The 15,580-nt window shown below is 38.1% G+C and overlaps 1 protein-coding gene across 2 annotated transcripts; it reads right to left on the minus strand.

Moving 5' to 3' along the window:
• Positions 1-693: 693 nt before the first annotated feature.
• prdm2a (PR domain containing 2, with ZNF domain a) lies at positions 694-8,420 on the minus strand. 2 transcript variants are annotated; one of them, XM_084389566.1, is made up of 3 exons: positions 8,349-8,420; positions 6,395-6,472; positions 694-6,255 (listed from the first exon to the last, which is right to left on the minus strand). In XM_084389566.1, the coding sequence occupies exons 2-3, from the start codon at positions 6,435-6,437 to the stop codon at positions 1,829-1,831; spliced, it is 4,470 nt and encodes a 1,489-aa protein (XP_084245692.1). In that variant the 5' UTR covers positions 6,438-6,472; positions 8,349-8,420; the 3' UTR covers positions 694-1,828. The 2 variants fall into 2 exon arrangements, with proteins under 2 accessions (XP_084245692.1, XP_084245693.1); XM_084389567.1 differs by lacking the exon at positions 8,349-8,420 and adding an exon at positions 7,662-7,716.
• Between the last annotated feature and the right edge of the window lie 7,160 nt (positions 8,421-15,580).

Below are 15,580 nucleotides of genomic sequence, written 5' to 3' on the forward strand. Positions count from 1 at the left end.
GCATGGGGGTGGTAGCATCATGCTTTGGGGGTGTTTTTCTGCACATGGGACAGGGCGACTGCACTGTATTAAGGAGAGGATGACCGGGGCCATGTATTGCGAGATTTTGGGGAACAACCTTCCCTCAGTTAGAGCATTGAAGATGGGTCGAGGCTGGGTCTTCCAACATGACAATGACCCGAAGCACACAGCCAGGATAACCAAGGAGTGGCTCTGTAAGAAGCATATCAAGGTTCTGGCGTGGCCTAGCCAGTCTCCAGACCTAAACCCAATTGAGAATCTTTGGAGGGAGCTCAAACTCCGTGTTTCTCAGCGACAGCCCAGAAACCTGACTGATCTAGAGAAGATCTGTGTGGAGGAGTGGGCCAAAATCCCTCCTGCAGTGTGTGTGCAAACCTGGTGAAAAACTACAGGAAACGTTTGACCTCTGTAATTGCAAACAAAGGCTACTGTACCAAATAATAACATTGATTTTCTCAGGTGTTCAAATACTTATTTGCAGCTGTATCATACAAATAAATAGTGAAAAATCATACATTGTGATTTCTGGATTTTTTTTTTTTGATTATGTCTCTCACAGTGGACATGCACCTACGATGACAATTTCAGACCCCTACATGATTTCTAAGTGGGAGAACTTGCAAAATAGCAGGGTGTTCAAATACTTATTTTCCTCACTGTATACATACATACATATATATATATATATACATATATATATATATGCATCATATCTTCCCTATTATTTATTTATATGCATCATATCTTCCCTATTGCTACACAATATGTGCATTAAAAAAAGAGACCTACTCATTTGACAGCTGACCAAATATGTTTATATTTCAGAAGGAGAATAGCACAAAAAGGGAGAAATGGAGAGAACTAGAGAGACTTTTAAAATATATTCATACATATTCTTTGTGAACAGAATATACATTTCTCCTGCCCCTTGTGGTGCAGATATATTATATTCTGACCCTTCCCTTCACCCATATGGAATCTCTGGCATGCATGAATAATCTAAACTGCATCAATACAAACAAATAAAACACAACTAACACAATCTACAAAAATAGAAGCCAGAAACCATTACAACAAATACCTGTTTTCCAGTGAACCTCACTGAACACATCTCGTCTTCTCTTAAACACAGAATACATACATTAATAAATAATTGGAAGTAATTGACTGTATTGCAATGCATTTTGACACAGGTGAATATGAATTACAGCATAAAGTGCATGAGACCCCCTCCCCCCCCCCACTCTTCAGACTTTGATTTAACATGACATTTCACTATAATTCTAAGGTTTGAGGTTTATGTAATCCAAAGGTACTCAGCCTAGCTCCCGGAGATCTACTTTTCTGCCGAATTTAGTTCACGGTTTAATCTAACACACCCAAACCAGCTCATCAGGGTAATTTCAAAAGGTAATTTCATGTGTTAGAGCAGAGGAGCTAAACTTTGTAAGAGGACATATCCAGAAACTGTGATAGCATATTAAAATGTTTCAGATGGCAAAAGTATTTACATATGACAAGGTGATATGTTGACTGTGTTCTCATATGAATAGATAATGGCATTTCATAATACTTACAATGTAAATAATACTTACAATGTAAATATTATAGCTTGCTGTGTTTGAGCCAGTCAATTTAAAAAGATAAAAATAAAAAAAGGACATTCTTATTTCAGCCATAATTTTAAGTTTGTTTCAACAATGTCCAATATTTAGATGCATATTTACAGGTAAATGTTGCACTAAGGGAGCATTTAAAAAAAACAAAGAGAAAAAAAAAACAGATACAAGTCAATAGTTTACAAGTTTCATTTCTTGACTTGAAGAATGACAGGATGCATGATGATGTTGTTGCTGTCTGGCTGTTTAAGGACTGTTGTTGTGGTGCTGGCCTGCTGCACACTGCGAGTAATAGGTCCTCCTACTCTCTCTCTCAACCTCAGAGACAAACGGTCCTCTCTTCTGGGCTGTAGCTTCACGTCGCCCACTCCCTGCTCCATTTTTCTACCTAAAACATGTACCCGAACACCCGGCTCCTGAGAATTAACCTGAGCAACAGAGGAGAGGACTATCTTGCCTTTTTTACCAGATTGAACCACAGATGTTGACAGAATGGAAGATCTTTTGAGTCTAAAATCCTGAGTGTTATCAACTGCGGCATCTTGCTTGATGATTTGACTCTTTGTTATTATTTTTGGCCCATGGTTTGACCCTTGTGGCTTTGCACTTATATTTGCAATTTGTCTGCGAAGGCTCCCGTTGTTCTCCTGAGCTGAAACGATATTGAGTGTTCTTTTCTTGGAGTTTCTACTAGCCGGCCTCATGGGGCAGCTAAAAGCTACGTGTTTCTTTAAGCTAGCATTGTATGTGAACTCCCTGCTACAGTGAGGACATGCAAAAATGTCTAGGTCATCCTGAGCAAAGGCCTTTCTCAGACCAGCAGGTCTACCCCTTTGCAACAGCTGAGATTTCTTCTTATTCAGGAGACTCATTTTTATTTTAACTGCCGATTCGTGGAAGTTCAGTTTTTTTGGTTGTCCGACCTTTTGAGAGAGATTCAGCCTACTATTATCAATCCTTGCAGTTGATAACACCCCATTTTGTGCTTTTGCAAATTGCTTAAGTGGTATAGGGTTCTTTTTAGGAGTGTAGCGCTTTTTGTCACTAGCATTAGCACAGGCTAAGATGTGCTTGTGCAGTTCGGGCATGTTGTCAAAGCTCTTACCACACTTGGTGCAACGAATGGCTGTGCTGAAGGTCTGAGGGATGTTGTGGGTGGTAAAGTTGGTGGCTGATGCAGCCGTCATCCCAGTTGGCGTTCGATTATGGTATGGAAAAGGAGGTGGTTTGAAACTCGGGTAGTGTTGATTAATGCCTAGACGTACATCTGGGCCTTTTGGTTTGACCCCTCCAGATGCCATGATTTTTATTGTTGTAAACAGCTCTTCAGAAGTGTCCAAGTCGTCCAAGGCATCCTCCTCTGCTTTTAAGGTTATGTTGTCAGATTCTTGCTTAATTTCTTTGATTGGAAGGCTTGGATCAGTCATGTCAGTTTTGGGACTGTTATGGTTTTCAGGTCTTAACTTGCCATGTACTACTTCGGTGTGTGAGCACTCTTGACCGGGATGGAGATCTCGCTGATGCTGTTCCAAGTTACAGAGGAAAGCAAATTCCTTAGAACATGTTTTACAAACATAAATTTTACCGATGCCATGATAACTGGAACGGTGCTCCAGCAAACCTGTGTCGCTCTTAAACAACTGTACACAAAATTCACATTTATAGGGCCACTCCTTAGAGTGTTCACCTACGTGTTGGCTGAGAATCTTCATGGACTGGAAGGGCTGTTCACAAACATTGCACATAAAGTTCTTGCAAAAAGTATGCAAGGGAGGCAATTCATCTTCAACTGTGTTTTCCTGCTTAGAACAATCAGAGGACTGGGCTTTATCCTGTCCCTCTTCTTTGCTCTCTGCTTTTACAACACTAGTGGAAGCCGTGAGGGTCGGTGTACCATCTGTAGAGCTTGATGACTGCTCTATAGAAACCGACTGAGTGGATGATTCAGAAAGTAGGGAGGTGTCTTGACTGAGAGGTTGCGGCTCAGATGGGACATAAGGTTCTTCTTGTAATGCATCGACAGGTATTTTATCTGAGAGGCAATGAACAGAATTAGCTTGGAGAGCTGGGAGAATATTTTCTGTAGATTGCAGTGCAACTGTATACTCAATAACAACAGTGTTTGGAGGAAAAGTCAAGGATGCGATGTTGGACTGATTAACAGGCAGAGATGGAGAAAACATCTGTGTGTCAGAAGCTAATACAGAATCTACAACCAACGTTCTTTGAGTTAGTTCACATATGGCAGGATCAGCGACCCAATGAGGGCCTTGTAAAGTCAGGGAAGGGGCTGCAGAGGACACCCAATCAGGGATTGTCACTTTCAAATCATCCTGTGAGAGATGTACAGGATTATCAGCGCAGTCTTCTACAGACGCTGTGGATGGTACAGTGTCAGATACCAGGAAAGTTGAATGGTGAGTTTGAATGTCCTGATTGGGTTCCACTGTGGGAGTTGATAGAAAGGATACAAAAGTTGGAGATGAAGAAGATGAACAGTGACGTGGAGGGACTGGGGCAGTTTGATGGATACTGACAGGAGTGAGCAATGGAGGGGTTAAATGGATTGAGGCAGGAGGAAGAGCCAATTCAAACAAAAGCTTTTCAGGGTTTGGTGGACTTGCATCAGACACTGGCACAACTGCAAGGTTTGTTAGGTCAGGAGCACTGAGGACACCTGCAGCAGCTGAATCTTCAACAGAAGGATTGTCTACCCCACCATACTCATTCATAAGCACCTTCTGAAGCATACTAGAGTTAGGCTTATTCTTCCTCAAAGCAGGCTGAGTGAGGTAGACTCCAGTGGAGTCACAGTCTAAACTCTTTCCACTAATACTTAAATCCAAAATGGACTCCGCTAAGTCTTCACTGCTGTCTCGCTTACCTACAGAGTTGGAGAGGTCCAATGGCTGTTGATTACAGGAGTTTCCTCCTATTCTTGATACAGAGCAGTCCAATGGCAAGATCTGTTGCTGCATTTGAGCTCCATCAGAGCTGTTTATGGGTAAATTTAAAGGCTCAATTTCTTCATTGCCCAAAAGGCTCAACTCATGGCTCTCCGATTTTGACATCTTGGCTTTTGTAGAATCCTGATCTTGATTTTCTACATTCAGATCAGGGGTTTGCTGTTGTGAGCTGGGAGGCGAGGTTGTCCTTCTCTTAAATCTAGTTGTTGTTGCAGGTAAAACAGTCAGGGATAAGGGAGGACCCAGATTGTGGCCATCAGCAATTAACGCAAACGACTGATTACTGCCATCCTGATTCTGCAGGAGCTGCTTGAGTTTGGGAGACAGATAGACCGTTTTTTCCTTGTGAAATGCAACTGTCTCAATGCACTGAGGTAAATGAGCAGTGACCAGTGGAGCTCCAGACATAGAGGACAATGTTAAAGATGACAAGGAAGATGATGAGGTACTCAAGATGGATTCAGACTCTAATTCTGTTTTTATTTGTGGGAGTAAAGGTGGGGTCGACGTCCTTCTTTTGGCTGAGGATTGTCCAGACAGGTCAGAGATGAAACTGCTGTTACTGGTTTCTAATTTAAGAGCTTGTGTAATTTGAGCTGGACTGATTATAACAGCATTCAATCCAATCACAGCAGAGCTCCCAGAGTTCATCTCAATCACCTCACAGTTACTTACAGCACTCGTCGAGACAATTTTCCCATCTATGTAGAAGCTAAGATTCTCTGAAATATTACTGGAGATGTCAACCATGTATTCCTTTTCCTGATCAATGTCCTCTGCACACCGTGGGTTAGGAGTCTGACAGTCCTGTGCTGTCTCAACAAGCTGCTGTCCTTCAGGTTCTTGAGTGATTTTGACTATCTTATAAACTCCTCTAGGAAGAAGCTGGCGCTCATGAATCCTGCGCTGATGTCTCCTTAGACTAGTATGAGTCCTAAATGCTTTTTTGCAGTACTTGCAGATGTGTGAGACTTTGAAAGCACAGTTTGTATCATCCCTATCTTCACCATCAGCTGCATTAATGCACTTGTTTGGCTGTGGGTTTTGTAATGCTATTTTCAAAGGTTCACCACTGCCAGGGACATTCTGACTAGCTGTGCAAGTGGCAATTGTGTGATCATTCGTCTTCCTATTTCTTTTTTCATGCCTTTTCTCATGCCTCCGACGACTAAACAGCGTACTGAAGGTCCTTCTGCAGCGATTGCATTTAAACCGCTGTGTGTGGCAGGTTGAAAGAGCATGTGTTTGTATGTGACGCTGCAGGCCTTGACTACTTGTAAACCTTCTCTCACATCGAGGACAGGGCAATTTACCCTGAAGTTTAGTACTATGGTCAAGGTCAGCCTTAGTGTCATTTATAGGCAAATCAGTTCTATAACCCTGTTTTATCATTCCAGCATGCTCATGGTCACTTGCCTGACAGGCTTGATTACGATTAGCTAGATTTTGAGACACAGACTGGCTTGCATTCTGGAACAATTGGGTGTTTTGTTTGTCTTTGCAATCCATCTTCTCATTGGTTCTTTCTATCTCTCCCCCTTCTGGCTGCAAGATACTATGAAGTGCAGCTTCATCAGAGTGGTCATCTTGAACCTCAGGTTGCCGGAGAAAAGCCTCTGATGGCATACTATGTCTCTCCTCTTCCACAACTGAAATATATGAATATACCAGTGACATAAGGAAGAATTGTTAATTGCTGTATGATTGTATATACCCTGTGCAATCTTTTCCAACGTATGTCAAAAACATTTCTAAATGTACAAAATGAAGAAACATATCTAAACTTACTGTCATCTGATCTCCACATCTTCCTCATTGCCCTTGCTAACATTTCTTCTTGGGTATGTAGAAGAGGCCCCCTGTTGGCTGAAGGAGAAAATGACACATTTTTTGACAAAGATTTAATTTTAGAATGAAGCACGCAAAGACAATAGCCTACTAACTTAAAAATAACCATCCATAAGAGATATCTCTATTAATTGCATTCTTTCTCAGAATTTATGTTTGTGTGAAAGATTAACCAACTGTGTGACAGAGAGTGCAGTTGCTGATTCATGGCATGCTGCAATGTCACTCTTGTCTGACATCTTAAACTAACCTAGGACCAATGCATACACATATACTCATAAATGCAATCGACATGTCTGAAAATGTGTAGGCCTAAACAAATGATAATTAAATCATCATCATAATCGCAACTTTTCAAATGAAACAAAGGTGGGCAGTTGCTGAATTACTGAAAATCTTTTTACTATTAAAAGCATATCTAGATTGCTATGACCTTAGACAAATATACATAAATTGGAATAACAAAACAAAAAGATTGATTAAGCCAAGCACAGTCCAGCAGTGCAGAGTGTTAAGAGCTAAACATTCTTTTTCAAGAATACTTACTCTGCCCTTCAATAAAAAAAAAATTATGCAAACATACTTATGCAAAACAAAGACACATTTTACCTTGAAAACTGAGTTGTACACTATCAGTTTAACCAATTTGAAATTAGCTACAGGAGTGAAATTACTATTGTTAATGTCACTGTCATCCTGAGGTTACAATATAAGTTATTATGATTTCATTAGTGATCATGTTAATTGATGTAAAATTACATGCATCTGGTATCATCTGAATCAGAAGGCTCTATATCAACACTTTTTCACCTGCATGTTAAAAAACCCTTAAAAATCATGGCTGGCCAGGCAGAGAGGTTTGAAACACTATTTTCCAAAGTATTGTCACTTGATTGTAGAAGATTACACAAAATAGCACCATGTATACATTTTACACAATTCTGAGAATGTGATGTCTATTATGTTTTTTAATGGTTGTTGTGGGTGGTGAGTGGGTTGGCATGTTTGTCAATTAAATTACCACAACAAATCCATGCACAAAATGTAAAAATTGGTGATGCAATCTATACCCCACATTCGACCAGTATTACAAGATATACATTCAGATGTGGCTGAAGATAAACATATAGGAAGTGACATCCTTGTGGGTTCATTTGTAGTCTACCTGTAAGACTATGGAGGTGTGGGTGGGGTCAGATAAACTTACCTAAGCTAATATTAATCTCATTTTACTTCTTAGGATCACAGGGCGTGCTAATGCAGTAAATAGACAACTTATCAATGTCAACACAATGGCAATAGGCACGAGTCTTTGTCTACGATGCTCAAGAAATAACGTAATGCACCAATAACTGCCGCATTCCCGCTGTACATATGCGGCGGATCGATTTACCACCGTGCAGCGGATGTTTAATATTTTCCAGGCCTATTCGGATTTATGCATGTGTTCAAATAATTACGTAATTGCACAACATAAATACATGCTGTCAGCGAATAGATTCAAGTGTTTAAAGCGGGAATAATCGTGTAAACATGTCTATTGTACAGCACATGTTGCGGGTGTCTGACAGCCCTTAAAATAAGAAAGCTCGTTTGGCACTGTCGCTGAGCGCAGACGGGAAGGTCACGGTCAGAGACACGCGCTTCACGTTTAAATGCTTCGACATGCATTAAGTTAGTACGCCTGTATATCGCTGTGAGTTTTACGGCGTTATTACTTATAAAAAAATAAATAAAAAAAGCATGCGCCGTTTGTCTCAGAGCTAACTCGCAGACAACATAAACGAGATTGATATCGCAAAACTTCGGCAAGCCGTTTTATGCCACATGATTTTGATTAGGTATGCCCTTTTTGGTCTCTGTATTAAATTGGCAATACCTATGTATTGCTTACCAGCTTTGTTGTGACGCCTCGCTGCTTGAGTCTGGTGGGCACGCGCAGGACGGACGCGCTACTGCAGACTGCACTACTGACAAGGCGCATGTGCGAGATCTCATGCACCTGTACAGTACATGGAATATTACACGCAAACCAAAAGTCTCTTTACATTATTCAGTTATGTGTAATGAGTCAGTTTTAATTATTATTGTTTTTAAATTCTGATCACGACAAATATATATTTTCCCAAATGGGCAAAGGGACAACAGATTGCCGTTTTTAACTGCATATATTAGGCTATTTTCAAATATTTTCAGGGAGAAGGTTTTATTGGCTAGAGATCTTGAAAATGTTGTGTTTGGAATGTTGTTGTTTGCTAATAAGGTATTTTTTGTTTAAAAAAAAATCCATCAGAAATGTAAATGCGTGAAAGCAGTTTTAAAAGGAGATTATAGGCCTACCAACACCCCCCAATCATGTATTAAAAAGAAACTCGGTATTATCCACCAACTGAATCTGAAGGATTGTAATACAAAATATTACTAATTTAAGCATATAGTTTATACAATTACATATTTGTCTATATCAATTTATTTATACTATGCTATATAAATATGTATTGTGCTCAGTAAAAATTGCATAAACAAAATTGAAAATCTTTTATGAAACTTGTGCAAATTAATTCCAAATTAGGCAACACCCACGATTTGCTGGTGTGTTTTCATCATCCATTGTGTCAGATGACAGCAGAAACAAAGCACACACTCCCACATAATACAACCTCGAACCGAAATTTCAATTATAGCCTATATATAACGTTGTAGTATAATATGGATTTTTTACTCGAGTGCAAAGGAGCACGTCTTTTATTGCCAGCAGGTGTGTGCTCATGTTAATGTATGCTATAGACATTAAAAACTATCTAAGAAAAAATATATATATATTCAAGGTCTTTGTTCTTATATCAGAATTAAAACGATGCAGCCTGTTCAATTTCAGAAACCCAAATTCCTGTAGTTATTACGAGCGACCACTAGAGGCCGCGGTGTCCCAATTTGTAGGCTACTGATGTAAGATGCTGCGCTGAAAAAGTAATACCACTGCGTCGCCGTCAATACTCAATCGGACATCTAATGTGTGTGTTGGTGTACGTTTACGCATGTGTATGTTTCTGTGTCAACAAGTAGAACCCTTGGTCACATTTTTGGGAACCAACCATCTGTGAGCAGTGTAGGCCTAGCCTATATTGTGAAGTCTGGTCTGATATGAGCGCATGTGCCATTTGTGGAATGTATGCTATATGCCTACTTTGGTATCTGTGGTCAGCGGGGTTCTGTTCTATTCAACAATAACCTATTATAGAACTGTCACGTTACTGCTGCATTAATCTTCTCCTACTCATCCTTCATCTGCGGGTTGTCCCACTCTTATTCAATCATTTGCCTTCCACCCTCACACTTTCACCATCATACTGAACATTCTTTTACATTAGAATGCGACTGTGTGAGAGTATGTTCCTCTCATGTTAATGAGTGAGATCATGTGTGTGATCTCAACCCTGGATGATGGATCAGAGGAGAGACAAAAAAACAAAAACAAAAAAAATTCACTTTCACTGTATTTCATTGCTCATAAGATAATTGCAAGATGTTTTAGTTTAGTTCTTCAACGTTTTATTATGCAGAGTTTTGAAGAGTTAAACTGAATGATTAATCTATTTATACTGCTCATTTAAATACAATTCAACTCTGTCACCACACGCCACACAATGAAAGTACATTTCGTTCAGCATCAAAGAACAGGAAAAAACTACAATTTCACAAGAGGGAGAATCTGAGAATTGAGTGTTCGCCATATTCTCACTGTTACCTATGAACTCAAACATTTACCCACAAACAGGGACGTCGTTAGGCCTATTTTAGGGGGGCTGAAGCTACCCCAAAATGTTCCTAAGCCCCCCCTAAATGATAATTAGAACAACAATAACAATTCGATTTATCAATAACCGTATCCTCATTCATATTTAGACGCAACACATGTATCCAGCTACAAAAAATAGCCGAAAAGTCGGAAGTTGGACCTGCCAACTCTCACGCATTCACCGTGAGACACACGCAATTGACACTTTTCACACGCTCTCACCACACATCCATTTTCTCACGCACAGAAAAATCGCGAAGCAAAGAGGACACGGAGACCGCCAGACTAGACAGAGCAGGTTACTTTATGATATAAAAGAATCTCAACTCTCAGATTCTGTCAATTTTATTACGAAATTCAAACAATAAATACCGTTTTGGCGCTTGTAAATGTGATGTGACGGATCCCTAGCGCACGTGAACCGATCATCTCTAGCTAATAGTAAAAAAACACGAACACTGTTGAAAGATACAGTAGTAGGCTACAACTTACCGAAATGTATATTCCTCATACATAATATCGATCAATCAGTGTTTTTTATCAGCGTGAAGAGCTCAATAACATAGCTGGAGAACAATTATGTCACATTTACCTCAGGAAAGCCATTTGATGAACATAATATAGGCTATAGCACGTAGTTGGCAAGAAAAAAAATAGCAATAGAGAGTATTTTGCTAAATATGTGTTCTATATTACATATTTATTATATTTTTTACTTATATCATTAAATAAAGTTGTTGTTATTATAATAAAAAAACGCATTATATTTAATTTGAGTTATTTTTAACCTTAAATAATACTACCAGCTGATAGGGCTGTCTGAATTTGAACTAAAATCAGTATTCTTATGATTGCTCTGAACATTTCTGACTAAGTTCAACAAACATTAAATTACTTATTCATAAACTTAAAAAAAAAATATATATATAGGTGTGACAGGGTTGAGACTAGGGTAACAGGGTTGAAGATGGTAACGGGGTTGAAGAGACAAATACAGCTAAACATATACATAGTTGTTTTTTACTCAAATGCACTGTAAGATTTTCTATAAACGCAAGTTACAAATACCCTGGGGGCTAAGCACCCCCTCTTCCAAACCTAGTGACGTCCCTGCCCACAAACATTTCTCACAAATCCTCATAATTACCCATCAACCCTTATAAATACTCGCTAAAGCTATACTGACTTTTGAGGTCAGACCTTCAGTGACCAATTTTTATTTATTTGTTATTTAAGTTTATTTAGCAGAATATAAAATATATACAATAAAAAGCAGTTATACAATTAATATGCAGTGCTCATTTAAAGCCTCCACCTAAACAAAATGTATAGATAGATAGATAGATAGATGTGTCTATCTATGAAAAAAACACAAGTGTGTATAATCATTTAAATGAACAAACTGATGAACACTGTAAAATACATAATGAACAAATAAATGAGGGAAATCGGTTACAAAGTCTTTCAAGCATCTTATAACATGTTATAGAGGAACATTATTTGCCAGATGGGATTCTAATTGCTACCCTTAAATCTTATCAAGTATTGACATTTAGGAGGATGAAAATCTGAAAATTCATGAGTTAAATGACAATGAACCTGAATTTCCTTTCACTTGAATATATCTTATAAATAAAGATAAAAAATATATACTGTATATATATATATTAATGTCTAGTACATCTGATGTTTCTGAGATAAAAGAGCAGAAAAAATATGACTCTGATTGGGTTGCAATCCTAACAAAACATTTCTGGATCAACTTTTTGAAGAGTAGGAAAAGTGCTCACCCAAACTATTACAATATGAAAGTATAAAAATTAATCTATAAAAAAAAAGAGTAAAGATTGATAAGCCAGACTCAAAATGTTGTGTAATAAAGCAAGATATTTCTTGAATGAAAGGGCAGCTGAACTCGATCTGCATGTCTGTTATTTCCAGAATAAAATTGCCGTGAGAAAATCTTGTGTGCAGCGCTGATTCATTTACAAGATAACAACGGCATCCTAGATCAGGACAGTGATTTTAAGATAAGTGTGGCACCAAATGAATTGCGAAAATAACAACTCCTTCCAACTGTTCTTTTTGAGATCTTCACAAAACAAGTAATCTTGGGTTTTTCTATAGTTATCTCTAGATAACTTTAGAAAAATGAACACTGAATCAGTGAATCAACAAATGAACACTGTATATTTGTTCATAAATATACAGTATATAAATGCAGTATGGTCTGGTAAACTGCACAAGTGTCTAAAGGCTCTGCTGCCTCATACAAATATGTTATGCTCACCAAGAACAAAAATTATATTGCACATAATGTCTCTATGTAATGTCTCATGTACTGAGAATGAAGAACACAGAACAATCTACAGGACACTGTGCGGTAGATACAAGTTTGTGCCAACTACTGACCATTGCCACACACATAGACACACTAAACAATAGTCACTTCTGAGCTGCGATTAGTGTTACACACAATGCATGTTCCGTCCACATGGCACAAAGAACTGCTTAACAAAAGAGAAGGAGAGAGACTTACATATCACAGAACACCAGATGTGAACTCAACAACAGCCTCCATCCTGACCCACCCAACATACACACACACATAAATTCAAATGTCAGCCTTGCTCATTACATCAGCTTCTCATGTACTGTTCATTTAGTTGACTTTTAACAACACAGAAATACATGAATGTAGAACATGGAAAATCTTTGAATCTGAATTATTACGTTTACATACATCGAGTTCAATTTACACATCCTTTCGAGAAGAAAGGATCAAATTGTTCTTGTCTGCATATGTGGCTGTGATGTGAAGATAGTGGACTCCTTTAAAGGGTCATGAAACCCCAAAACACATTTTTTGAGATGTGAACAGATATATGTACAGGTTGCACATCACTGAAACTGTTATCAATAAGTGGAAATTGGTTACTTTTGCGTTTTCCTGTGCAATTTCGTTCTTCCGAGCTGAAAAGCAAAGTCGAGGCAACGTCACGGAATATATAGATATATATGTGGGACTAAAAACACAGAAGCAATGTAGAAGAAAGGACAGAGTCAGCTCTACTTCTTGAGTCCTTTATTCACATGTTCTATCAGTCTGTTGTCGCTAGTGCCATGTTCTAAGCTGTGGTGTGCTGGGGCTCTGTGTTAAAGCAGGTGATGCTAAACGCATGAATAAACTGCTATAAGACTATACAACTTATCTCTCATGTGCAGAGGCACTATTGACAAGTGGAGAACTTGTAGCAATGACCACACTCACACCCTTATCCACCCAAAACAGCACACATATCCTTTAATAATCTGCTTGTGTCTTAACTGCCACCAAATGCTTTTTTATGTGTGTGAATGTATTTATTGCATAGGCTACATGTTTATATGTGTATATGTAGATGTGCCTATATTTGTAAGTCAGTGTGTATTTTTAGTCTACGTGTTTGATTGTCCTGTAATTATGAATTGCTGCATGTACCCATGTGGATAAATAAAGTACAGTTAATCAATACACATACACATGTCTTAGCATGACTGCTTCCTAACTTCATATGCCATCATTCAGGCTGTTCAGACCACACAGATTAGTGCATTACCGTGTGTATAATATATATATTTGTGTGTAAATCCTACGTTATGGGAACAAAATGTCCTCACAAAGATGGAAATATCTGAAATCCTTGTCCTTGTGTTGACATTTTTTGGTCCCCATGAGGTAAACAGTTTTTAAATCATACTAAAAATATATATTTTTTACATTTTTTGAAAATGTAAAATTGCAGAAAGTTTTCTGTGATGGTACATACATAAATGTAACACACAAATATATATTTATAAGACAAGAGAATGTTTAAAAAAAATCGAATTGATCTGATAACTGAATAAATGACCTGATTGTAGTGTTGTGTGAACCTCAGCATATCAGCTGAGTCCAGTCTCTCACTGGTACTGTGTACATACCCTCCCAAGATATATATCACAGCGAGTGGACAGCACTGAGTGAGTGTTTCTCAAGGCCTGGGGAGTGATCAGAAACACTGTGAGACTCTGCACGTGTGTGTCATAGACTCTTCTCTGTGATACACATACTGATTTGCTTCAATATAGGCTTATTTTTATCATCTTACTGTATTTGTATTTGTATTTGTATTTGTGTGTTTGTGTTAGCAAGATTTCATAGGAATTTCAGAGGGTCTGTTTTGCCTTTTCCACATTTATTCAGTCTAAGCCACTTATAGTTCTGTGATGTCACAGATTTTATTTTTACACTTGTTTATCTGCAAAATTGTGTGTATTTGTATTTCAGACTGTGCACGTCCAGACATTTTTTGTGTGTTTTGGCACTTCACTTTCCTGTGTGTTCATGCAAGTGTACATGAAAGCTTTTGCTGGTCAGGAAGTGCCCTTCTCATTAGGAATGTACAGAAATCATTGTATCACAAACACACTGTTATAGAGCTCAGACAGTGAGCAGGACGTCAGAGTGGGTCTCCCTCTAAAAGAGTCCATTGTTCATGCTAGAGAGAGTGAGTGGCTGGGCTTCTGCCTAAAACCACATTCAAACGCATACACACACCCACATAAACACATGCAGAAGTGACTGTTGTGCGTTACATGATTAGAGGGCTTATGTTAATGTGGAGAGAATGAGATATTTGTCAAGAATATATTTTATTTTATTTATTATTTATATTAGAGTTTCAGTATGTAAATGATCAATACTGGAAGAATAATCTCAGGACCTTTTCAAGTTGAGTACTTAGTTCAGTCAATTGAAAAACGTAAGTACACTGAACTTAAACAAAACAGTTTTCTAACAAGCTTGTCAAGACAAATATGTGGAAACTGATTTCTCAAGCATGTTTTTCTCAAAGTAAATTGTTAATACAAAGACATACTAAAGAGAGGGACAACAATGGACTCTGCATTTATTTGTATTTTTTAAATCTGGAAAATATATGTTCTCATAAATAGAATTATTTTTGTAAATTCTTTTGCTCAAAATATGTGTAGGCCTACTTGTTACGATAAAATAAATGGCACTTGATTTTTTTATTTTTTTTTATCTAATCTGTGGTGGACGAAGACATTTAAACTCATATTAAGGTTCTTGGCTCATTTGAGTCGGATATTCACTGACTCAGAGATTCACTCTGACTATCATTGAATTAACAATATACCTGCTTTGGTCTGGGCTTCATTATCCAAAAGCATCATAAGCATAAGTAGATTGTGGAGACCAAGTAAAAAGTCAGACGTGCTTTGGAGTAAAAGCAATGAAAAGGCCAAACATGAAAATACTATGGCAGAGTAAAAATACTTAA

This window comes from Rutilus rutilus (assembly GCF_951802725.1).
Source record: "Rutilus rutilus genome assembly, chromosome: 19".
NCBI lineage: Eukaryota > Metazoa > Chordata > Actinopteri > Cypriniformes > Leuciscidae > Rutilus > Rutilus rutilus.

Bases quoted from the DNA above. Each gene is read 5' to 3' on its own strand.
- prdm2a (XM_084389566.1), bottom strand. From the start codon at position 6,437: ATGTTAGCAAGGGCAATGAGGAAGATGTGGAGATCAGATGACA. The intron at 6,256-6,394 runs GTAAGTTTAGAT...CATATATTTCAG, and splicing joins GATGTGGAGATCAGATGACA to TTGTGGAAGAGGAGAGACAT.